The following is a 26622-nucleotide window of genomic DNA, read 5'->3' as shown; positions in this document are numbered from 1 at the left end:
TCCTGTTCAGCCCCATCATCAACGCAGTTTAACGGAAACAGAAATATAAGGAGAGTTGTTTCAATAGTCCCACAACAGAGGTTATGAATCAGGTGTGGGAATTACCTATCCACAGGAGGCATGAGAGTAGTTACTAAATTATTTTGGAGTTTAACTGTGACCTGGGGGAATATTGTATTGTGCCATTTCTGCCAGCAGATGGCAGCAGTGCACCGCATGTTTTAACTGGCGGTGCTGTGGTTTGAGAAAGTGCTACTGAAATCAGGATTTATGCATCAAACATAAGACATAAAGGTAGTATTTAGTATTACTTTCAGAGGTCAAGATATTTTTCCCATGATAAATCTGTTGTTTAAATTAAAACTAAAAAAAAGTGGGAAAATTTTACTTGTTAACATATTTTCTTCAGGTCTACAAACACCTGAACCTGTTTTTGTGTGTATTTTTGATATTTTAATGGTCACAATCTCAATTTACAAAGATTAATTTTGTCTTTTTCCTATGAGAGTGAACCTTAACGATTTTTTCAGCTTATCTTTAGTGGCTGATCTTACATTTCATTGAAGAGAAATGACGTAGCAATGGCAGAAATCATTCAAGTCAAATGTTGCTTTGTCTGTACAACCTGGGTTGGTAAATATGTTTGGGTGTGTGACAAGGTTTCCCATGTTTTGTCTCTGTTGTGTGGGTCCGACTGGTCCTCCTCTACTGTAAACTGTGTTGTGATGTATCAACCATAGCAAAACCTCCCACACTGCAAAGTATTGTGAATGGTTGTTTGGCCTTTGCGTTATCCCTACAATGAGCCAAGGAATAGTCACAAGAAGAAGGCTGAAATGCAGTCTGGGGAGTGCGTTGGTGTGGGTGCTGTTGCATTGCTGTCACCCCTCATACTTACAGCATGGGCTAATGGGCTCAGGTGTGGGTGGGCTCCTTTTGAATTATGAGCTCCACAGAAGAGATTCCTTGCATTACTCTCGTCCACCACCAGGGGGTAATGTACTGTATTAAGTCGCTCTCGTGGCGTTCAAGTGTGCATGTACGCTCTAACGTACTCACCTCCATTGTTCTAAACATATCATTTAATAAACGATTACATTCCATTAATGACATATACCAAATACAATCAGTTACAGAAAACCAGTTTCTGTAATCGCAAAAGTAAGACAATTATTATTGTAAGTCATTTAACAAGTCTACGTCTATGTTTGCTGATGTTGCATTTAATGTTCACCTTATGACTGTGTTTGCCTGTTTCAATTGTCTTCGAATGATTTAAATCCAAAACGATCCGCGTTTCCGTCGTGGCGGTTGTGACGAAGGGGTTAATGTAAATCGCCAGTCGGGGATTGGGCGGAGATTCCAGCTGGAACGCTCCGGCACCGTGATGGACCTGGGTCAGTGAAGGCAACTCCAGACCGAGCTGCGCTCTGTTTCTGCGCCCTCGCTCCCAGCCGCGTCCGCCTAATCGCTTTTTGTTCGAACCGGATCGATGAGGGCCGCGAATCTGTGTCGGAGCCGCTGTCAGTAATGGGTGAAGTCGTCCAGACTTGGAAGGCGTCAGGCGGCTCCAAAACGAACACGGTACTCGCCGATTTGTTCCGTGTCTGAGGTCAACAAGACCGAAAAAATAACAAAACAATGGAAGTCGTCTGCGCTTTAACGCCTCTCTCCTGCTGACGTGTGAGCATGGTTTTTTTCCTGTCGCGGTTCGCATTGATCGTCACCCTTTTCGTGATCTGATGGTCAAATAATACGGAACCAAAGGCAGCAAATCGGGCTGTGCGCCATGTGGATCCCGGCGACGTGGACGTGGAGAGCCGCGCTGACCTGCGTGCTCCTGGAGACGGTTCTGCGTGGTGTCAGAGGTAGGAGAGAACATGGTGTTGGCGCACGAGAACGCGGTGAACGTCCAAACGCAGCGTGTGCTCGGTGGCACCGACCTTCATTCATGGTGTGCAGGCATTCGGCTTCAATTCACTCATTTACCAGCCGTCACCCATCAACGTCTTTGCAGTTTTAAATACAGTGACTCGTTTTCCGTGTCTGAAATGGGACTGGAAGGGAACACTTGTGAGATGAAAGTAAGATTCCTTTCCATGCGTCTTCAAACACAGGTTCTCTCATTTTAAAGACTCTTGGGTCGCGTGCCTTGTCATTTGTGAGGCATTTGGTTGAACATGACCCCAAAGTGTAGATGGACAGTTTTAGGGATCTGTTCAGTCAACAGCCATATCGCCCGATAATCAGTGATCCGGTTCCACCAGCAGCCACAAGCGCCTGTGGCATAACCTGGTGATATGGTTTGATCCCCCCCCCACCCCCCCTTCCTCTGACATTCCATTACCAGTGTGTATTGGCTTTACAGAACTGGGCAGGATGTTTATTCATTTAGATTGTTGTGATTCAGAGTTTCAGAACTGTTCCAAATCCTAACAGACCCACGTGTCGAGAAGGAAGCATCAAAAACAGCTGCTTAAAGAGAAAAGCAGCCACCTTTTGTCCACAGATGTTTGGGCGTCTGCTACTGTGAGTCTTTGGTTCTGTGCATCAGTATTAGTTTTGTGATCACCCCCTCTGTGCCCCCGAACTACCCCAGGTCTCAACATATGTACGAGTGGTAGTGCTACAAGCTGCCGGGACTGCCTCCTCATCCACCCCAGCTGTGCTTGGTGTGCGCAAGAGGTACGTCTTTGAAATATTGTTGTAGGTTATGTCATGTTTCTGTTCCAACCAATCACGTTAGGCGCTTTAGGAGTCACAGGGGACGCTCTTCTTTTTTTTCCCCGTCCTTCAGGATTTCGGGAGGGGGAAGACGCTGACGTCACGCTGTGATTTCATACAGAACTTGCAGAAAAGAGGGTGTGAGCCCCGCTTTGTGGAGAACCCCAGCAGTAGCATCTCTGTCCTGAAGAACATTCCCCTCAGTTCTAAAGGGCTGTCCCAGTATGACGTCATCCAAATCATGCCCCAGAAGCTGGCCCTCAGCCTGAGGCCTGGTAGGTTTCCTTCACATTCAGTCAGGGGCAACCGTTGTTTGTTCTCCAGGTAACCGACCATCAGACCCACCGAGATTCTTCCCAAACATTTCCTTAATGTGTTTGCTCGTTCAGGAGGCCAGACGTGGTTCGAGCTGCAGGTGCGGCAGGTGGAGGACTACCCGGTGGATGTGTACTACCTGATGGACCTCTCTCTCTCGATGAAGGATGATCTGGAAACCATCCGTAACCTGGGCACCAAGTTGGCCCACGAGATGGGCAAGCTCACCAGCAACTTCAGGCTGGGCTTCGGCACCTTTGTGGACAAGAACATGTCCCCTTTCTCTTACACGGCAGAAAAATATCAGGAGAATCCCTGCAGCGGGTAGGTTAGGCCACTGCTCTAGGTGGGACTGAAAATATCAATGTTTTAACATTTGGGTGACATCGATAGGAATTGAATGCTATTTTAACTAAAACACTCTTCCTGATCAAGATTAAGAAGTGCGTAGCAAAAATATTAGGTGCAAATGCTCTGATTTCTGGGATTCTGATTTCTTCTCAACACAAGGATGTCATCATTAATTCACGCAGAAAAGGCTTGTGGAGGAAAACTCCTGTACCCACACAGTCTATTTTGGTGGATCCATGAATCATACATAAGATGCACTGCAGTTGCTAGAATACGATGTTTGAGAAAACCCAAACGCGTCCGCGGTTCTTCAAAATGGCCACGCTTCTGGGTCGGCGAGGGCTACTGAAAGGCAGCAGACTCAGTCGAAGCTGCGCGGTGGTTCCCCTCCAGCGGCGGCTAGCTCAACAGCTGCATCGCGCATCACTTCCTATCTGGGTTGCAGCCTCCCTCCTGGGTGTGAGAAGCGGGCCGGTTATATTAACCCAACATTGCCAGTATCTGAAAGACAAGAAAACCGCTTCTCTGGCGGCAGAATCTGTTGGTGGTTTTGTGATCTAATGTCCATGCCTGTTCCCTGTGCCCAGATACAAGCTGTTCCCCAACTGTGTCCCCACCTTCGGCTTCCGCCACATTCTCCCACTGACCGACAAAGTGGACCGCTTCAACGAGGAGGTGCAGAAGCAGATGGTGTCTCGGAACCGCGACGCGCCGGAGGGCGGGTTCGATGCCATTCTGCAGGCTGCTGTTTGCAAGGTGACAAGTATCGGTTTTCACTGTGCCACTAAATTATTGCCCACCCGCGCATAAAATTAGAAACGATCCAGCAAGACTCCACGCTGCTGTTGAAATGGCAGATTTCTGTACTGGTCGAGGACATCACGACCTGTGTATCATGACAAAAACCATGCGAAAGTAGCCATTGCAATGAGCAGGGTAAAATATTGAATGGTTTTCTGTACAGGCCAACTAGATCGTTATGATTTATTAAGTATGAAAAAGTATTAATCATGTATTTATTCTGCTCTCAGTTGGGAAGGACTTTTTTACCCCATTACCCCCAAACTGTTTACCTCACTAGTTGAGAAACATGACTTGTCTTGATATTTTCCATACATTTATACCACTAAGCGTAGCAATTCAAGGCTAAATTGAAGTCGATCTGCCGTAAACAGGAGAAGATCGGCTGGAGGAAGGAGGCCTACCACCTCCTGGTGTTCACCACTGATGACGTGCCTCACCTCGCTCTGGATGGGAGGCTCGGAGGCCTCGTTGAACCCCACGATGGACAGTGTCACCTTGACGACAACAGCGAGTACAGCGCTTCTACAAAGATGGTCAGTTAAACATAACTCTTTCCCTGAGAAAGCAGAGGAAATGTTGCTTAAAAGCTGCTGTTTATGGGGGGAAACCCACCGTTTCTTTTCAGTTTTTATTAAAAGAATGGTTCACATCTGCCTGATGGACTTGAGTGAACTTGTGTGATTAGACTGTTCTGGCACGCTGATTTCTGCCACCTGCCAAATAAAAAGAAAAAAACATTGAATTGAATCGGCCTCGTCATGAGGAACAAACCACATCTCCTGATTGGGACACAGCAGAGCCAAACAGACCTGGGGTCAGAAGTGCAGCAACTTTTTTTTCTCCATTTGTTTCCTGAGTGGCTCTATATATGGTGTGTTTGCCCAGAATTTACCCACAATGCTCCTTTCCATCTTTCTCTACAGGATTATCCCTCTCTGGCACTTCTGGGAGAAAAGCTGGCAGAAAATAACATCTTCCTTATCTTTGCAGTGACAAAACAGCTGTATATCATCTACAAGGTGCGCCGATTTAACAGTTAAATATGCAAAGTCTCATTACTTAATCCTTCACTCTCGAGCAGCTAATTCCATTTCCTCTTTCTCCCCTGAAGAATTTCACTGCGCTCATACCCGGAACCACAGTGGAAATCCTGGACCAGGATTCCAAGAATGTGATTCAGTTGATCGTTGCCGCCTATAACGTGAGTAGATCCAGTCCAAGCTGAAAACGCTGCAGCTGTGACAGATGCTGGGGGAGACGAACAGACGGATAAAAGGGAAATTTTAACACCCTTCCCCCGCAGAGATGCAGATAACGTGCCTCCGTCTGTAACAAGGGCCTGAAAACAAGCTGATTTTGATGAGTGCTGCGGAGTCTTTCAGCCACATGTTCAGTTCCGCTGCTAAAAGCTGCAATTATTTGAATAATGTGAAATGGAAATATTGATAAAATGAACTCAGCAGCAGTAGGGTGGAGATTTTTCTGACAGTTGTTCACAGTTCTCGGTTGTTTAAAAAAAAAAAAAAAAAAAAAAAAAATTCAGATAAACTCTGGCAGCTAAATAGCAACATAATACAAAACCTTTTACATTTCAGACTCCCTGCAGTTTTTTCTAATACTGTAAATCAATTCATCAATTTCTGTGACAGACATGTGTTTGACCGTGGAGTCCCTCGCCAGAGTTTTTTTATTATTATTTCAAATGTGCCTGCTAGAAAGGACTGGGGCAGAACAGCCTGTGAGAGAATTGGTTTGTTTTTTACCACAGAACATCAGGTCTAAAGTAGAGCTGTCGGTTTGGGATCATCCGGAGGACATCAGCCTTTCCTTCACTGCCACCTGCCAGGATGGGATGCCACTGCCAGGCTTCAGGAAGTGTGCTGACCTAAAGATAGGCGACACTGTAAGTGCATGTTCAGTGCACATCACACTGTAGATGTTCAATGCTCCTGAACATTCCTCTAATGCTAGCTGTATCAAACACTTATAACATCTGTTTGCAGCATAAAAAAGAAACATGGCAATTTCCATGCAGGTGGAAGTCAATGTGCAAAAGCATTGAGACCAGTCAGAATCCGGTTTGGACTGCAGGGTGAAATGAGAATTCCCGAGGATGCGGGAAACTAAGAATCTAAATGATCAATTCCAATTCAGTTAAATATTTGTGGATTGACATAATCATTGCTGCCTACAGGAAATGACCGCACAATCAGAATTATTGTGACTGGAGGAAAAAGGGTAATGGTTAGCATGTGACTTTCCCCCACAAAGATTAAGTGATGCGATAAGCTCATTCATTTAACTTTTCATTTCAACTGGAACAATTTTGTTTTGTGCATCAAGGCCCAAATGTTTCTGCTTGTTGGTCAAGTTTCCCAATGAATTACGCTGAGGTTTGACCTTTGACCTCTTCACCTCATTTCCAGGTGTTCTGTCTTTCTGTGTTTCCAGAAAAGTTTTTGCAACAAAATGAGATCAATATAGAACTCTCCCAGAGATTCAGTGCAGGGAGCAGAACCTGCCTTCTTGCACTCAGACCAGCATTTAATGTGCACGCTCCTCTGAAATCATTGAATGTGGCTGCTTCCATTCTGTTTCCCAGAACCGACTCCAACCAGCCACATCACAATATCACCAGGCTAAAACAGTGTTATTGTGCAGAACAGCACCTGAGCCTTGACAGGGCCGTGTGCTGCGGCTGCTCTGACGGCACGGCTTCAAGTCCCAGTCTCTGCGTGAGATCCGGTTTCCTGAAAAGAGCAAATCTAAATCGGTCTGGACCAAGAACCTTTACCCCGTACTGCTGAGTATCGGATTTATTCATGAAATACAACAGCAGCTTTAGCCCCTCGCACAAGGTTTCGATAATAATCTTATTCCCTTCTTGCTACAGAGTGTTTGTGTAGGTTGCAGACGTGTGTGTTTCACCTCTGAGATACAAGCAAGTGTTCATGAGTGATCTGTGAGAAGCATGTAGTAGCTAACCGAAAGTAGAGGGCAGCCGTTTTGGGTGTTGCTTCACAACTTTATTGCATGTGATGTAATAAAGTTACATGTGCAACTTTGATCGAGTGGCAGCAGAAGTCCCCAAATGACCGAACATGATTAGAAAACGGTTTGAATGTCAGGCTCTATTAGACGACGATCAAAATTTCCAGTTTTTCATCCTCAACATATTCATATCTGCAGTTCTTTAAATCTGCAGCTGATTCATACAATTATTTGTATAGCGTTAACAAATTCACAGTTAACGAAAATGAAAAGAGAAGTGAACAACATGGCCTGATGAATTCAGAATGATTTACCACAGTAAGGGAGAGCATTTTGAAGCCATTTTGTTTTGGTTGTGGTTTGACAGATCTGGGAACACTTGGATATTTTTCTAGTTTCGGTGAAGAAAAATGATAGTGGATGTTTTGTGGAAGCTGCCTGGAATGAAAGAAGGCTCATGGGTGATGGCTCAGGCTCTCGTCCTTTTGTTCCTTGGCAGTGAAAGAAAACTGGGGGGGGGGCAGCTCAGCCTGCATGTTGCCAAGCTTTAGTTAGGATGTAGCCGGTATGTGTCGACTGCGTGAGCTTTCCGACGAACCCGACGCTGCATGTCAATGACCTGGCACAAAGGCCGGCAAGAGGAGGCCTGTGAAAGTTCAGCCCTAAGAGAGACGTGCTGGCTGAGGTGGAGATTACCAGCAGCCAACAGAGCAGGGCTCATACATATCAATGTCTCCAGTTCTGTGTGTAGGTTTTTCATAGAAATCCTTTTTTCTAAACTCATGAGAAGTATTTGAGTCATATGACGTTATTTGGCTCTCTCTGGTGAACTGCTTCTGGCTAATTGAATTTCAGAGAGTCATAAGAATTCCATCATGAAACAAAGGTTCCCATGGTAACTTTTTAAAACTTTTAATTTTTTTTTTTAATCAGACATAATTAAAATGTGGAGTCGCAAGAAGACTTGTGCAGTTGTGGAATTAAACCGCAGCCATCAGTCTGGACAAATCTTCCAGCCTTGACATTTCATTTATTTTCAGATTAGATTTTAACTATATTATCAGTTACATTGCAGCTCATCTTGCTCCTCCCGTGAAATTCTCACCTCTGCAACTTTCCACTCCGCGTTTCCCCACAATGAGCCACATGATGCAGAGAACGAGCCTCCTCACGACTTAGATTTACAGTAAATTTAATTGCGTGTCTCATTAACTTGTTACGTTTCCCGCATCAGTCAGGGTTGTTTTCAGACTCGGATCCTTTTCATCATTTGTCTCATTAAAAGATAAAAGATAAAATAACTCAAGTGTCATTGACCTGTGATGAACTTTTGGGTCGCTGAGGAAGAGAAACCAAGTGCAGATACTCAGGACTCCTCATGAGCAAACTGGCACCTATTTTAAAAGTATTTATAAATTCATAATTTTACGAGAGTAAATTGTTAATATTTTAACCTTTTGCTTTAGAGGAGATTTTATCAGAATGAGGGCCTTGGGGCATTTCCCTGCACTTCAGTATCTGTTCCAAAGCCCCGCTTCATTCAACCTTTATATAATGTTTGTGGTAGAAAAATGGTTAATAGGAAGAATGGCACCACGGGTGCAGCCTGATCAGGAGTGGGTAGGGACACCGTGGTCCTGGTACACCGCAGATCCACTAAGCTCAAGGACCCGAACTTAAGCCTGGTCTCCCTGCTCCTCTTACCAACACACAAGCCCCCGCTGCAGGGCTGCATGGCCACTCGACGGCCCCCACCGCAGAGCCTTCTTCTCTGCCAATGTGCAGCCTCCATACCTCAGTGAGGAAGGAGGTCAGCTGTACCGAGCACGTCGACGTGCAGCCAGAGGTGCTTACAGACAGCCGTGGTGTTGGTGTGCTCGGTGTAGGTGGTCAGAGAGATGTAGGGGACCATCGCCACGGCTGACGTAGACGGGGGGAAGACTTTTGAAATCCACAACTACTGTATGTCCTTGGGATTCTGGGGACTGAGGATGAGGCTGCGGTCTCCACACCACCACATCAGGCCTTGTCTCCATGGGTTATGAGTCCAACCACCGCTGTGGCGTCTGCAAACGTGACAACAAGATTGAAAAGAATAAAAGACAAGCTCTGCTTTGGATCCACTTAAAAATATTTGTGTTTTGTGAACATACTTGTCCATTTAAAGAAAAAAACATTTTGAGGTTCAGATATTTAAATTGCCTTCCCCTTAAAATGTGTATCATTTTGATAAAGTGATACATAAAGTAATCCTACTACTAATAATAATGTCCATTCAAGTGTGGGTAAGAATGTAAAGACTGAAGCAGGGAAGAGAAACCACCACTGCTGGGTTTGTTATCTTGTCCAAACATCCTTCCGCAGAATAATTAAATGGGAGAGGTTTTGGCGTTGTGCATAACAGCACGCATTCTCACAGAGTTCAGGCATGCAGGCTGACGGGAAGTTGTCGTGCACAAGCCGCTGGTTGTTTTTTACCATTATTAAATGGTGTTGGGCCATTAGAAATGGCTGAAATGTTGAAAGAGGAGAATGTTTCCCAATGAAACGGGATATAATGGAGAAATATGTCCTTCGGTTAAACCTTGTGGATGTCAGTAGTCTGATATAAAAAAAATATATATGCAATGTTTGTTATCTGTATGTTTTTTATATATTTTTCTATATTCTTTATACCTTTGTTTGGTTTTGCCAGCGTGACGTTAGAGCAGGTGTTGGTGACCTGCTTTTGTTATGTGCAAGTTGTTGGCTGGATCCTCAACAAGTTGGGGGGCAAATGATGGACTGGTCATTTAACACGCTTTATTTTCACTTTTGAACACGATATTTACATTTACAAACGGCGTTCGAACTAATTGATTTGCAGCACAAAATGGGCATATTGCAGAACATACCATGGAAGAAGGTGGAAAGAGCCGTAATTTCTTGACTGCTTTCTTCATCAGGTTTCATTTAATGTGAGTGTGGAAGCGAGAAGCTGCCCTCCACATGGTGCCAACCACAGCTTCACCATCAAGCCAGTGGGCTTCAAAGATCGCCTGGAGGTGTCTGTGGATTACCACTGTGACTGTGGCTGCAGTAAGACGGCTCAAGTGAACAGCAGCATCTGTAGCTCCACAGGTACTTCATAATGTCAACAGCAACAAGGTTCTGGGGTCGATTCCAGCTATGTGGACTTTGATTGTCCTGTTGAACCTATCAAGCGTAATTGGGATGTCCTTGGTCAGTGTGGTCAGAAATCCTCCAAAGGGAGATGTCAAGGGGCCACAATAACTTAAAAAAAGATGCCCAGAAGCACCTGTACTGGTTCCTCCCTATGTTGAAATGACTGAGACGTCCATGCTGACCAGCTGCTAAAGCAGTTTTTACTACGTAGGATACCACATTGCTCTGCATGTGATGAGATGTGATGAGATGTTCTCGTCTCCACAGGACTGAAGGTCTGCTCAAAGCAACAGAACCACAAAATCTGTTTAAAAGCAGAGAAATTGATCTGCGTTTTCAAAGAAAATGCAAGCCAGTACATCCATAAAGTGACTATAGGCTTAAGGTGTAAACTGTCACTACACCAGTAAAAAAATCCATTTCAGTGATAAATGAGCTGGTTTAAGTGGTATACAAGAGTGACTGAGGTATGTTATGCCAGCTGGGAAAACTTTAGTAGTCAAAAAAAAAACCATGATATTAGTGAGAATTCAAGTGTCAGAACTCATACTCGTCTGACAAAAAATGGTATTGAACATTCCTAACGGAGACCTTAGAATTTGTAAAAACCCACTAAAAATATGGTTAGTTTGGACTCCTAGATTGTGCCGATATTAATTTTTAAGGCTATTAAAATGTTAGTAATGTTTTGGCTATCTTCTTATAATACAGGAAACTGTACTTGACTATTACTTGCCAGTCAGAGCAGTAGAATAAAGCATTCGTGATCTCTTCCAGGCACCTATAATTGTGGCACCTGCCACTGTGAGCCGGGCTACCTGGGCGCCCGCTGTGAGTGCCAGGAGGGAGAGGCCAGCAGCATATACCTGAACGCCTGCCGGGAAGCAGAGGGCAAGCAGGTCTGCAGTGGACGGGGGGAATGCAGCTGCAACCAGTGTCTGTGCTACGAGTCGGAGTTTGGGAAGATCTACGGCAGCTTCTGCGAATGCGACGATTTCTCCTGTGCCCGTCACAAAGGCATCCTCTGCTCAGGTGAGGCCACCATCACCGTTTTCACCAAGACAGTCCGGCGTTGGAGGGATGTGGTGGTGGAGCGAAGTGGGATTGTTTACTGGTGCTTCTAAAGCTGCGCAGATACAGAGGCGCTCTCCTAATTGCTGACTTTTGTGTAAACACAAGGCGATATCAGATTTATTGCGTGCTCCTCCTGTCTGGGTCTTTATGGAAGTTGTTATCTGAAAGAGCGAAATCGGACATCGTCGGGTCATGATCCCATACTTGCTGTAGGTGTGTCTGGGTGTTTTGATCTTTAATGATTTCCGTAACAACCCAGCAGTTCAGACTCCTGCAGGCTTTACTCCACCCCTCCCAAAACAGCTGCTGCAATATTAGCTTAGACCTTTGTGTTTTTTGTTGGGCTCTTCAAAGACCTGAGACAGGTGGAGACTAAAAAAACCAGGAATTCCAACAACAGCAAAAGTCCTACAACAAAAAAATGAACAAGGCCAAAATATAGTGTATTGTGTACTTAAATTATATAACAACTTAACAAAATGTTACTAACCGGTTGTTTAATTAACCTTGAATTAATAGTCATTTATTCAATTCAACTCACCTTTATTTATTTACTGTCTGTTACAATTAAAATGCTCTCTAAGCACTTTACATTAACACAAACAGCTGCAAGATAAAACCAGGCTCATATGGATGAAGAATGCATTATCACTTTGGAACGTGGATATCAAATTCCAGGAGTCAGCATAGCTGCACAGTGGTTTTTGCTTGTTAATGCTGCAAACATTTATTTTTTCCTTTTGGTGCACGTGTTTGTTTATCTTTCTACATTGTTAAATGAAAATTCCTATTTATACCCTTATAACTCGGGTGAAGGGCTGCATATGGTGGATGAAACGCCGGACATTTCCATCCCGGCACGAATAAGCAGTGATGGTCGGTGTCTGGCTCTGATGGCGTCTTTTCTCTGAGCTTTCTCGGGCCCCAAACCGTCAGTATGGACAAGAACCCTTGGCTCTGGTCAGACCGGGCGCGCAGTTTTCCCAGAACACGAGGTTCAGAACTCTTCTGGCTCTTTCTGCTTCAACACTGCCTCACTGAAGGGGAGATCGGGGGGGCTGGCACGGCCCCAAGCCAATGGCTGTTCCCCCCGAAGCCACAGAAAGAGCTTTGTGATTGCGGCGCTGGTTTTGGCGCGATCCACCGACACAATGCCCAATTCTATTTATCTATACTCAACAGAACCAGAAGAGTTTGCTTCAGTCAGCAGTGACACACACACACACACACACACACACACACACACATCCAGAAAGACTGTTTGTGCTCATCATCCATAAGCAGTCATTAAATCTTAACAGTCTGCTAACTTCTGCCACTCTGGCCTCAGTTTGGAGCTATAATGAGTTCCCAATCACACAATTCTATTCAAGATCCTCCCGTCATTCATTTGGTTTTTAATTATTTACGACACACACATTAAATTATTAGTATTGTTTGTTTTCAGCCACTTTAAACAAAACTAACAAAGTCATTATTTTTCTGCCTGATAATCGGCCGCCAAAGTAAAAGTGTCTGTCATTTTAACAGTGTTTATGGTCAGTAGGAGTAAACACAAACATAGATTCCTACACTGAAAACTCTGGGCCAGAGGCAAAGAATTGATCAGAGCTCAGGTCTTTGTTGGCAACTTCTTCAAACCTCTATTCACTCATCTTCTGAGCCATGGCAGCCTTAGACCAGCTGGGATTCTTGATGTGGAGACTCTGATAACCCAGTTCTGATTAAAGGGAACTGTTGGGGAGTTTGGCCTTCCTCAAACTGCTGCACACACAAGATTCCCTTCATTTTGTTAGTCTGTTTGTGCCATCAGGATAAAAAAAATGATGGAGGCTCTTTCCCTCTACAGAACCACTTAAAGGGAATGGGAGAAAACCTCAACCTTTTCCTAGTCCAAACATGTTCAGGCACACGTGAAGCTTCAGAAATAACAGAAAGCCTGCATTGTTGGTCGCCAGAGTCACCTCAGGACTGCTGAGTCATGATATCACAATGCGCTTGTGGGAACATCATTAATGTTGCTACTGAACACAAAGGTTAAAAATAAGGCAGTAGACATTTCTTATTTTAGGAAGTCAGATGTGGCTAGTTTGGACTCCTTAGATATGTCATAAAAGATTCAATCATAAGTTATTTAAGATAGGGTGTGTATGTGAATTGCTGACTTTATTTTTCCTTTTCTGTTGTTCAGTTCATATGCTGATTCTCGTGTGTGGACTACGGTCTGTAGATTTTGTTCTCACACATCTTTCAAGACTCATTCCTGCTAGAACTGGGAATTCAGTTTTGCTGACACAGCAGTGCCGGATGTTCAGTCCTGGGGGGAAAGCAAACACTAAAAGATTGCCCCGTCTGTCGTCTTTCTGAGACTTGACTGAACTTGACTACAGCAGACAAAAGGATTCAGGGTTTTGAGGTAAAACTCTCTCGATAATAAGCTGCGCCCTCAGCGTGGTCACACCCTGACATTTGCCCTGAAAGCTGCAGGTGTTGCTTGGTGCTGAAGTTGAGTACGACTGGAATAAATATAATAAGATAGTAATATTGCAAAGAGGGTCAAAGGAGAACTTTCACAAACGATTGTGCAATTCAGTATCAATTTAGTAGCTGTCACATATGCTGGTGTGTGAACCTAAAATGTAGGTTTGTTTTTATCCTTTGTTATAGTCACTATAATAGCCTGAGGATATTAAAAATGGAACCACACGTGTTTGCACTCTTGCAGTATTTGCGTTTTGTTTTCATCTACATGACATATGACTTGCTGCAGTAGCAAAGGTCAGCATTGTACCATGTTAAAACTTGTGATAATTCCTCTAAATACCTTGTCTTCTGCATTTTTTTCCTCCCTGGCTCTGTTGATTCCTGTGGATGCCGAGGCGTCTCAGCAGGCCCCAACACTGTTGTGCTATGTTTATTATCATTATATCTCTTTAATCCACACTCCTTGATTATTACCTGCTGGCCCAGCCAATGACGTTGTTGTTCTCCTGTTTATTTCTGATGGAGAACAGGCAGAGCAGGTCTTGACCTGCATGTTTGAACTGTCCACATATTTCAGCTGCTTCATGCAAAAATGGGGGAGCGTTTTTAAGAAAATCACTGTAATACATCATAGGCCTCCCAAAATGCTCAAAACCAAACATGTTTGCATTCCACAACATTGATTTTGGTATTTTAAACTAGGAAGTCTACTCATCCACCCCATGTTTGTTCATTTCTCCTGTTTCTCTGGGAGCTTAAAGAAGCAGACAGATTAGTCTGACTGGCTGATTTGTCTTCCTTTTATCAAAACAATATGCTGTCCCTTCGACCTCAAACAGCCTTGAAGAGTAACACTCTCCTCCAATGAGTAACAGCAAGTGACGTTTCAAATTGAATCTCTGTTGAGCGAGCAGCCAAAATGTTGCAAACGCCCGTGTGCACACAGACGTACACACACCTCACACACACACACGTACACTCCATGTTGCCTGCTGATGAGCTTGTTAACAGTTTATTATCAGCAATTTTGGTTCCCCAATTTGTGGTTCTGAACTGCAAAAAAATAGGTTTTAACCCTGGATCGGTGAGACCGTTTTCTGTTTTTCACTCAAGCTCACAAAGAAGCAGCTTGGGCCTTCTACCGAACTGTAATAACATCCCTCAGTCCACCGTGTAATTTGGCTCCATGGTTTTGGTGATATTGTTCTGGAGTCAGGGCTCATGGTCAGGGAGGGGCTGCATGTTAAGCTCCATTAGTCTCGCCTGACTACTCTGAAATGAATGCACAGAGCTCTCTGTCACTTATTATTTCCTCTGCTTTAATTTCAATCGAAATGACTGTAAAGTAATTAACCGGCATTTAGGGTCAAACTTGGCCGCTGTGATTAACAGGTTTTCATTTGATCCCGGAACAAACACTGTAAAACGGCCTGAAAGGAGCCATGTATTTAAAATATCAGTCATGGACAAATTCAACCTTTCCCAGTCCTCCAATAGTCTGTGGAGGAGAAATGTAATGTATATACTACACTATTATATGTGATCTTTACGTGACATACTTGATAAATTCAGTTTTGGTGACTAAAGTGAAAGAACCAGGCACTACTGTATTTACTCTTCTCTCTTGCCAAGGATCAGCCTGTGTGTGTTTGGACTGTGGGAGCTAACACAAAAGCTCATGCAACCCTCATGAAAAATAGGCCTCAAGATGCACCTCAGATCTTAAAACCTGGACTAACTGGTCAAAATGCAATAAAAACACCATCCTCAACTATTTAGCAACACTTCCAGATACAACAGAGAGCAGAAAATATGGAAACTCTCGCTGTAAGTGGAGATGTAGGAGGTTAGAGGGCATGTTTTTGCTCTACAAACATAGCCCTGCCTCTGGGACACAGGCCGTTTGTACTGTCACTACAGGAAGTGACCGTTTCTGACTCTGCATCAACAGTGAGTCTGAAAGAGAACAATTTGATGCTGGTGCAGTCGCTCTGAACGCTCCCACATCACATCAGACACTGTTTCAGTCTCAGGGATTTCTCTATGACCACCTAACACTGTAATCTTTGCTGCCTTTGGTACCAGAGCTCCTCCACTTTGTTTAGATTGTTGTTATGTTTTGCAGGCCCAAGCGTCTGTCCCACTTATGCATTAAGACAATTACTCTAAAATACAGCCTACGAAGGTTTGACGTTTTCCACCTCCCTCTATTTATTTTGTACTTTTGAAGAAGAAAAACAAGATGGCTGACAGCTCTTTGTCATACAAAAACATGAAAAGGGCTGCTTTTGGCTGGCAGGTGCTCCGTGAACCTCTTCACAACTCCCATGCTATCATTTTTCTGCAAAATCTGACATTAAAGTCATATTTCCAGGGCTAATAAGTGGGAAAGCGTGTACTGTCTACAGCACCTTGTCTTTGTTAAAACGCTCACTGTCTGAGCCATTAAACTATAAACATCCTGCTGCCTGTCATTTAGCCTCTATTTGCTTGTCTGTCTGGGCTAATCGAGAGGCATCATTTTAGAGAAACAGAACTGTTGAGGATCCTCCTTCAGCACAGCTGTGTTTATCATGATCTGACAAAGCAGCCAAAAGAAATGGAACCATCTCAGTCAGTGGTTAGGATGTAATTGCAAGATAAAGAGACCAAATTCTACTTTGGGAGGGGCTGAAAGGCACCAAGAACTGAAAAGGATCACTTTCTTTCCACTGAGTGATTGAAAACTGATCATACTTGAATGTATATCTGTTTGTTTGTATATGAAAATGACTCAGTTATGTTGTTTCAACTCAAACTTGGATAATGATGGCACATCAACAGAATAAAATAACCTTTTTATACCAGGAACTGTAGGAACTGTAAAAGGACGAGTTAATAAGTTTTATCATGGTTGAATTTTCCCAGTTAAGATGTGCCAAAACTTGATTATATACTGTTTGAGGGCACTGTCAGGGGGCAAAACTTAACAGGTGCTAACCATCAATAATGGATTTCCACAGACGATATTGGTGGAACACAGTAACCAGATCAGCTCAGGAGAACAAACAGGGGAAAAGGCCATAAAAGTGTTTGTGTGCGAGCGCTCCTCAGGATTGGCCTCTGCCCTGTTTGGTTGGCTGATACGTGAAATCATTGCAGCTGTGAATTTACTCTTACACTCGTGTTAAATGTTCACATCACTGCTATGCAGAGTGTCTGCCAAGATTTTGGCGAATGTTACGTGAATTTGGACGGATGTCTGTGCATATGAGGTCCTTGATTACTCAGACTGACAACACAGTTCTCAACAACTAGGGCATCTTTTTAAGACATAAAGCAGATTGCACTATTATGTGATGGTTTATCTTCAAGCAGTACCAATGCTCAGGCTCCTATGTATGAAGCAATGCATGTTTATTTATGATGTTTAAGACTACTGGTATCAGTGAATAACCTGTGCGTTGACTATATTATAGCCTTAAGCTTTCTGATCATTGTTTTTAACATTGTGTACCAGTGCAAATATCCCAGGATTGGCCGACGTTCCATCGTAGTAAAGCCTCTTTGTGCTCTCTGCAGTAATGGTCTGATTAATTGTTCCTAAATCTATTCAGTGCGAGACTTTAGCACAGTTTCTAAGCAAAAGACCTGTGGAAATAATAATAATGAGCGAACACATGGTTGTCAGATGTCTCTTCAGGACATGTTGTGTCTACTCAACTGATCATCTGTCAGCCTCAGTAGTCTGGGCTCTGGGAGTGGCTCCCCTGGCCATAATTCCAGCATGGCTTCAGTCTCCATTTGCACTGCTTAAAATTTTGATTCTATTTACTGCTTTGTTTTCTTTTTACCGCTAATTTGTTTGATTGGAGTCTGGGTTCGAGCCAGGGCTCTTGTCTTCCCCCGCTGTACCAGGGGTGAAGTAAATCTGATTACTGTCGTGAACGCATGTGGCACAGAAGCAGTAGCTTCTCCTCTGCACGACACAGATCTGACCTATTTTCTCCTGGGCTCGGTTCCTGTTGGCTCATAAAATCGCCTCCACTCTCATTCCATTTGAGTTCTTCATAAAAGAATCTGTAATGGCATGCACTAGAAGAACTGTCCTGGAGTCTCCCTCTAAAGGTTTGCATGTTTATACGTTTCAATGATGTTCTGGGAAATGTTATCCTGACTACCAAGTCCTGACCTGAGCAACTAGCGTGCACTGGCCCAAACTGGTGTAATACATACATTCTTGTACTCACCCTCCCTCCAGCCAATTTTGGATAAACAACACAAAAGCGTGAGCTATAATACTCAAAAATGAAAGTAACGTGTCAAATACCAGCCTTCTGTCGACAGTTATCATTAAACCAAAAGAGTCCTGTGGAAGAGGGAGAGTTTTCCCACTGTTGGGAGCAGATGTGAAGCAGGTCAGAGGCGTCGAGCTGCAGCTGATTCAGTCTGTCACTGCTGTTCCCAGGAGGAGAAGGAGGAGATGGTTTTTATGTCTGGGAATCTTGACTGGGTTACTAACGATCATCACAGCTGAGACACATGCGCTTTGGACATTTACATGTTTCTGATTATGTTGCAACTTTTGTCCAAGTCTTAGAACTTAGAACATCCTGGAAATCAATCATTGCCATCAAGACAAGACTTTGTAGCTGTCCAAGATTTGCAAAAGTCTGAGTAATGATGAATCAGTGCTATTTGTTCCCATTTAAATGTGTTCTATGAATAAGGTCGAAGATGTGCACAAACATTTTCTTGTGTGTTGTGTGAAGGTAATCTGGCTTTGACCCATGAAGCTGCTGTAGCTACGTGGTGCTGGATGCAGATTAGCTGAATTCATCAGCTAACATCAGCTGCTGCTGCTGCTGCTGCTGCTGCTGCTGCTGCTGCTGCTGCTGCTGCTGTTGTTGTTGTTGTTGTTGTTGTTGTATCACATCAGGTCTTCATTGCAGGCTTCTGCTCCTCTTTTGCTTTAAAGTATGGACCGATTAATGTGCTGTGTGTTGCTGATTGCAGGGTAACTGTTAAAGGACATAATAACTGGATTGCTTTTTGTCTTTTATTCCAGACATTTCAAAAGCTGACACAATAACAATAATCTTCATCTATTTTTATTCCCCAGTCAATAATCCACACACATCAACATATATATTTCTCCACTGTTTAAGATCCTCATTCAAAATGTTACCATGTTTTTGGTTAGGTGAAGGTATAATTGGGTATTTTTCAGTTCATTCGTAAAGGAAAAACATCTAGCACTCCTCGCCATAAATTAATGGCTCCTTTCTCCACCATTCTGTCGGTTTTTGGCGCAACAGTCATCACATTTATTTTGCTAAAATTTTGCTGACAGTAACAGAGCTGTTCAATTTGATCTTGCATTTCTTTGTAGCCTATGTTGCTGTTTGCCAGTATAGAAGGTTAAAATTGGCAAAAATAAATAAAAGAACGGCTTTTTCTTTAGCTCCAAAACATTGTGTAAAGTCAGGCCATTGCAGAAGAAAATGTAAGTATATCCAGCTAATTCAGCCTTATCAGTGTAGCAGTCATGTGTTAGTTGGGTTCACACTCAGTATGGGAGTTAAATACCTGGCAGCATTTGTGCTAGTTTGGTTTTACCTATATGATTTTTTCACTCCTGCCTTCTCTCTCCCAGGTCACGGAGAGTGTCACTGCGGGGAATGTAAATGCCACGCTGGTTACGTTGGTGACAACTGTAACTGCTCCACCGAGACATCTTCGTGCATTTCTGATGATGGACGGATGTGCAGCGGGCGAGGCAGCTGTGCGTGTGGTCGCTGTCAGTGCACCGAGCCGGGTTCATTCGGAGAAACCTGTGAAAAATGCCCCACCTGCCCTGATGCCTGTGCTACTAAGAGGTAAGCGTTCTGCTCCATACAGAACAGTCCTTTGAGGGGAATCTTGTCATTTCTTTTAAGTCAAAGAACATCTCATGAGGTCTGCTTTTTTCACTCGCTTCTTGAAAAATTGTAAAAACTACCAATGAATTAATCGATTAATTCAATGAGAAGTAAGGTGAAAACCCTACAGTTGTTTGGCCTGAGTAATGGTCTTTAGTGACCTGTCCACCAGCCCTGGAGCAGAGCAGACCTCACTAGTTCATGAACTCTTGTAGACTTTGATGAAGAAGTCGTTAGACAGTTGTCCAGATAGCTCGCGTGCCATTTGTGACCCTTAAAATGGGACCGGCCAAACTGCAGGCTTGACTAGCATCTCTCAGCGTGGCAGATCAGAATGTTAAGAGGTCCAGACATCTAATGAAGAAGTACCCTGCCCCTAACTGACATCCACATGGATTCAAAAGCAGCGGCCTTCTTTATGGAAGCACCTCTGACCTGTGACTCGACAGGAGTTTAGACAGTCCATAGCTTCTTTTCAACTGTGGGTTCTCCAGTCATGCACACATTTGACCAGTACATGAAATAAAGGCACATGGTATATCTAAAAAGAAACATTTTTCATTATTCTTTGCCAAAACATGGAGAAACATCCGGGGGGGGGGGGTACATTGCCAGCTTATATATCACATTTGATTGCTGTAAATCCATTTTTCCTACTTGAGCAAGAGGTCTTTGGCTTATTTAACATCTGTGTTGTTTTAACTGGAAAGGAGCATGTGGAATACAGTCAGAATATAACTAACAGACAGAAGTTTAAAAAGGTTAAACAGGTTATACAGTCTCGGATGTTTGCTTTCAAAGATGAATATAGAGCAGGGGTGGGCATCGAGGGCCGTATCCAAGCCAGACTTTCTGTCCTACAGGTAAACACTTTCACCTGGGGTTTCATTTACCTTGCTGAAAGCATTTCCTGGTTGGTAAGATGCAAATCCTGTCTTAAATTCAGCCCTCGAGGAATGGATTTGACCTCCTCTGACGGGCAAGTCCAATCCATGAAGGCTGGAATCCAGCCATGTTTTGCATCCTACCAGGGAGAAACCGCTTTCACCAAGGTAAATGGAACCCCAGGCCAAAGTATTTACCTGTAGGACAGAAAGTCTGGCTTGGATCCAGCCCTCGAGGACTGGATTTGGCCACCCATGATATAGAGGCAGCTTTCCATTTTAAAAGGTAGATTTCTGGGGTTGAAGTTGCACTGCTGTGTTTCAGGGAGTGTATCGAGTGCCGTCTCTTCAACTCTGGACAGCTAACAGACAACCAAACCTGCCAGCGTCTGTGCAAGGATGAAATCATCACCGTGGAGACTCTCAGTGAGTGAACCCAAACACACACATAAATACAGACAGGCTGTGCCACACTGACCAGCTGTCTGGCAGAGCCCAGTATTCTGTCACACTCACCCATTACAAATCTCACTTTATAGGAGACTTCCTGTGTTGTTGTGGGATTACTATATATAGTTGTTTTTTCTGTGACTCACTGAAAACCTATTGAATTCTATGAGGTTCTATGAGGTGTTTAATTATGGGAGAGGCCACTTTCAGTCCCATAAAGTCAGCTCAGCCACCATCAATCAGGAGGATGTGTGCATCCAACATCGTCACTTGTTAATATGTGGTTGGATCTAGTTTTGCAGGCTTGGGGACACATAATCGATGTTATCATGTGTCATCTAATTGGCCTCAGATGTCAAGGAGTTAAAATGATCATCAATCATGAACTAATGTCTGCGCTATTTTACTGGGTGGAAGAATCTGCATTTGATCAAATCGGCAGCATCAGTAGAGACAACAGACACCAGAGAGGAAACATCAGTGTGTCACTATTTAAAAAAAACATCATGTGTGACTTGGAAAGCAAAAATGTCTGCGTGCTTCGGCTCATAAACCATCTTTTGTGCCAACGTGAGCGAGTCCAGCATTTATTAATGTACTAAAACCTGAATTTGCTACAGTATTTTGGTGGTGGGGGAGACGGATACGGGTGTGTTTGTATTCAGACTATTCTAAGAACTCTTCGTACTGACCCACCGCAGCGCTGCCCAAATCTCGCGTGTTTGCTAGCAGTCCTAGTTCAAGTGTCTGACTTGCCTTAATGGACACCACATGTACATTCCATATACTTTGTGCATGTAATATAGTGGGAAGAGATCAGGGATCAGCATGAGCTCACCCATTCACCCTCCCTCGAGCTGTTGTTTTGGTGATGAAAGTCCGCTGGAAACATGAGCATGCAAAATATCTCAGTCCCATTCAGACTCAGTCATGATTTCACAGCTCAGAAATTTAAGACAATCATCCCCAAGTGTTTCTGGTTTTCCTCCACAGGCTCAGATTTGTTGTTTACCCTTTGTGGGTTTCTCAATCCGAAGCCAAAACCCTGACATATTACTTTAATAATAGCTTTTTATTACTTCCTGGAAAACATTGATTGACTCTATAGATTGTAGAAAAAAAAACGTTTTAATCTTAATTCCTGTTAAATTGTCTCTATGGTCTAAATTAGCATTTGTCATGCTTTTCTTTTTAATGTTCTAACCTTCCCTTACAGAAACAGACGACCCCAGCGCCGTGCTTTGCCTCTACAAGACTGATAACAACTGTGTGATGAAGTTCACATATTCCGAGCACACCAGCGGGCAATCCGTCCTCACCACTCTCAAAGAGCCAGGTTGGCTGCTTTGTCTCTCCTTGAATGCTCGTCCATGTGGCAGCCCAGTGCATTATTTTTAAGAGATATTTTCACCAAAATAAGGAGTGCTGCTGCATTTATATTGCAGGAACGTTGCCAATCTTTGCAAACCATGTTGTGTTTGTGTTCAAAAGCCAACCCAAACCCTCTGAAGCCCTCACACATACTTTTAGAATACACATGCACGCTGCAGAAATGTTTTACCTGTTAATCAGATCAGTGTTTAGGTTAATGGTTAATAAATACAGTATGAGGTGAGACATGCACAGGCCACGTCATTGTCTGCTGACTCCTTGTGCCGCCTTTTTTTAATCAGCTATGTCTGCAACACACACGTACACGCACAACAGAGATGACATTCCTCACATCCCCCCCTTGAGAAATCTTGATGGCACGTCTGTGCTGCCTTTAGCACATATTTGCCACAAAGCAGAGGCAACGCCTCATTCATGGCCTGAGCACCCGTCAGTTGTTCAAATCGTTTTCAGCGGGAACCTGCAGTCTACATATGGATCACATGGTGGTGGTGCTCTCTGCAGGAAAATAGAGACAAACTCTAATATTGCCCACTGTCTTTGGTGCCCCTAAATGCAACATGGTGGGTTGTCGTCATATAAAAATTATAATTGTTAATTGCAGCTTCCAGGATTTTCTATCAAAGAATCACAGAAAGAAATATTAATGATTTCATTACGTGAGATTGAGTCTGACCACATTTATTCTGGTCTGTAAAATGCCTGTGAGTGGTTTGCTAACGTTCTTCTAGACAGATGCAGATGATGACAGCTCTGACCAATCAGGAGTCAGCAGTTTACCTGCAACGCTATTAATGGTGCTTGTTGTACGAGGTCTCTACTCAGTATCTACCACAGTGTTCCCCCACCCACATTCATCCTCATGCTGTCCTATTGGTTCATTCATTTTAGAGTTGGTAAAAGTGTTAAATGTTGTGTTTATTTGTTTTTTTTAAATGTAAACATGTTTTCAAGTTTCATGAATGTTGTTTTGTATTGCGCTTCTCAGCCACCGTACTTTTCCCCTTTCAGAGTGCAGCACTGGGACAGACGCCCTAATGGTCCTGCTGGCGGTGGTGGGCAGTATCCTGCTTGTGGGAGTGGTGCTGCTGGCCGTCTGGAAATTGGTCATCACCATTCACGACTGGAGAGAGTTTTCACGCTTCCAGAGTGCACGCTCGCGTGCCCGCTATGAGATGGTAAGGAGCGACAACCCGTCGCTTTTAAGGATGTTTTAAAATAACCCCGAGTTGGCCGCTGAAAGAGAGAGTGGCTCATTTTGTTCCTGGACTGTTTTCCTGTCACCCACAGGCCTCCAACCCTCTGTACAAGCAGCCCGTCTCCACGCACGATCTAGAAACCGACCTCAGCATGTATGGAAAACCTTACAACGGCGGGATGCATTGATCCATGAGCACAGGGCTTGGCGGGACCGGTCCAATGAGCAGATCCCTGGAGGACAGTGGACTGAACACAACCTCATCCAGTGAACAATGCTGCGTTGGGAATCTGTGGCCTTTTTTTTTTTTTTTTAAGACATTGTTCTTTATTCTGTGTTTGACTGAGGATGCAGGAGCAGCAAAATGTGGATTCCAGCCTTTTTGGAGAGACATAAACAGATTTGCATTAGTGGTGAATTTGTAACCACGCCAGAAGAAGAAACTCTCCCCGTCACTGCCATAAAACCAGCATTTTGTGTGAAGCGAGGGTGTCGTGTTTGTACAGTATATTTTTTATAAACGCTTAAAATGCTTTTCCTCCCAGTATCCACTATGCATCCAGACCTCCATTCTACAGGTACCATCTTACATGCAATAACTTCTCATTATTTGAGGCTCACTCCTAATGGTTTCATGTACTACTAACATTAACTTAGCAGTAGACTTTCTTTTTGCACAGAGAATATGAAGACAAATGTCTAGGATAGATTAGAAGTTTGTGTTTAAGAATGCTCCAATTGCACTCCTAGCTCCTTATTTGAAAAGCAGGGCAGCCCTCTCACCACTTCTGGGAAGTTAAGCATACGATCAGACTTTATTTTGCTGTGAAAAGGTATTTTTCTATTTTTTCAGTTGTTTCAGACCATAAAAATTTGCGGTCATGAATTACCAGAAGATGAAGTCCCTAGTGATGGACCTGCTCACCCGTGCTCTGTGTTTCTGAGTACTATAATCATTTCTCTCACTCTATTTAGTATCGTCTTACAGATCTGTAAGTCGAACAGATCCTGACCAATGAAATTAAACCAGGTGATCACAGATTTAGGTGCTAAGGGGTTTCATTTTTAGTATAGTTAGGTGTCTTTTATGATCGATTTTCTGCTGACTTGGGTGACCTTTATTACGGTGTACATGGTATCTTCACTGCCCTTTACTGGATCATTTTCATGTTTCGACCGTCTTTGATTCTCAGCAATCATATAATCCATCCTGTGTTCTATTTATGATCATCCTCCCCATTATTAATATATTATTGGAAATTAAATTGAGTAATTTTTATTATCCAGTAAAAATTATGAATTCCTCCATTTTACAAAACATGCCTTGTTTGTTTAGCTTGTGTGTTTGTTTGTCAGCCCTACATGGATAAAGAGCTGGTGTCAGGCAGGAACAGCCTGGCTGATCCAACCACCCACATGCTTATTACAAATGTTCTTGTGCATTCATGCTGCTGCCCTTCTCAGCATGTCTCCAGACTGTGGAAAAGGGCTTCACAAAGAATAAAATTCTCTTTGCTCTGCATCTTCTGTGTTCATTGCGAGAGAGACGGGGAAAGGGAAGGCGACTGAGGAAGTGGTGCAGCGATAGATGCAGATTAATGAGAAACGTTTTGGATTTTGAGGAACAACTTCTGAAAGAGAGGGATCACATCTCATATTTTACTTCAACTTATTTTTCCTGTTTGTGGTAATGTTGTAAAAATAACATGTATCACGATTGGTAAGAGATAGAATTCAAATGTCACTCAACATTCTTTGATAGGGATGCTTCAGGTTAATTTACAAAAACAGAAATATACATTTTTAAATGTTTTTATAATTACAACTTTCAATAGTTATTTCTGAAGTGAACATTAGTTTGAAATGATGTAGTTCATATCAGCTGACGTGTGAAAAGGAGAAATTCTTTGCTGCTAACATGGCAGATTTAGATATGATGCTTATGTCGAGTTCAATAGATGGTAATTTAGGGCGTCTTAAGATGGCTTAAGCGTCAGGTGGGTCTGCATGCTGGGGCAGGACAAGAGCCAGGAATGGGTGGAGATCCTGGGTACAAGAAGTAGACCTCACTTCAGATAAGGAGTTATGGGGCAGATATTGATTCACCAGATTTGTCCAAAAAAAAGAGCTCCATCCAGGATAATTATGGTTTTGTTGGAAAATGTTTAAATCTTTGTGTTTACCACCAGTCCTAGGAGGTACAGGTAAAAAAAAACAACAGCCGCCTTGACCTGGTTATATTGTGTTGATCAGAGCCAAACAAGTTCTACCATATTTGACTCTTGCTAAGTTTAGAGTTAAAGAAAATCTTAACATTGAAGAGTTTAAACACAGGTGGAAGAGGCAACACCTCATTCAGACTGCTGCCTCTGGGTGTATTTGAAGGCAATAGCTCATTACCAGAAGGACGTTGCACTCCTTTTGATTGGAATCTTTTTGGGTCAATGATCAGCACTCAGCTTTCATTGTCCCACGCAGATGTTACCTACTCTGGGAAAGAGACAGATTCTGTCTTCAGCTTTGTCGACTGCTCAGAACTCAGCATCTCCCCACTGGAATGATTCTTAAAACTAATCCAGGCTTTGTTGAGTTCCAGGGTTGATTACTGAAATGTTCTGTGCATTCAATTTTGGTTTTACGTTTTTCCATTAAACCTTGAAAGGGACCATCAGATTCTTTTTTATTTCTTTATTTATCTTATTTATTCAGGCTTTTACCTAAGATTTGTTCTATTCTTGTAACATGCAAAACACTGACTCTGCGATGGAATAAATTTGCGCAATTGGTATTTAGCCAACATTATAATTAGTGGAACCACATGATGTCATAAGATGTTCCCCCAAAGTAGGAGAAAGGCTTTAATTTTAAATTTCACCAACAAAATCAAATA

General features: G+C 43.2%; 1 protein-coding gene across 1 annotated transcript; it reads left to right on the top strand.

The window, feature by feature from the left end:
* The first annotated feature begins 1361 nt into the window (after positions 1-1361).
* On the top strand, positions 1362-25254 carry itgb5 (integrin, beta 5). The gene is made up of 16 exons (XM_057028295.1): positions 1362-1868; positions 2600-2685; positions 2798-2999; positions 3114-3363; positions 3978-4146; positions 4566-4727; positions 5118-5213; positions 5306-5395; positions 5963-6097; positions 10131-10305; positions 11128-11382; positions 19544-19766; positions 21018-21118; positions 22359-22478; positions 23546-23712; positions 23825-25254. Exons 1-16 carry the CDS (start codon positions 1790-1792, stop codon positions 23918-23920), a joined length of 2406 nt encoding a protein of 801 aa, XP_056884275.1. The 5' UTR covers positions 1362-1789; the 3' UTR covers positions 23921-25254.
* The last annotated feature ends 1368 nt before the right edge of the window (positions 25255-26622 follow it).

Source organism: Takifugu flavidus, chromosome 1 (genome assembly GCF_003711565.1).
Source record: "Takifugu flavidus isolate HTHZ2018 chromosome 1, ASM371156v2, whole genome shotgun sequence".
Taxonomy (NCBI): Eukaryota; Metazoa; Chordata; class Actinopteri; order Tetraodontiformes; family Tetraodontidae; genus Takifugu; species Takifugu flavidus.
The sequence above is the reverse complement of the archived record's forward strand: the minus strand, read 5'-3'. Positions and strand labels throughout refer to the sequence as shown.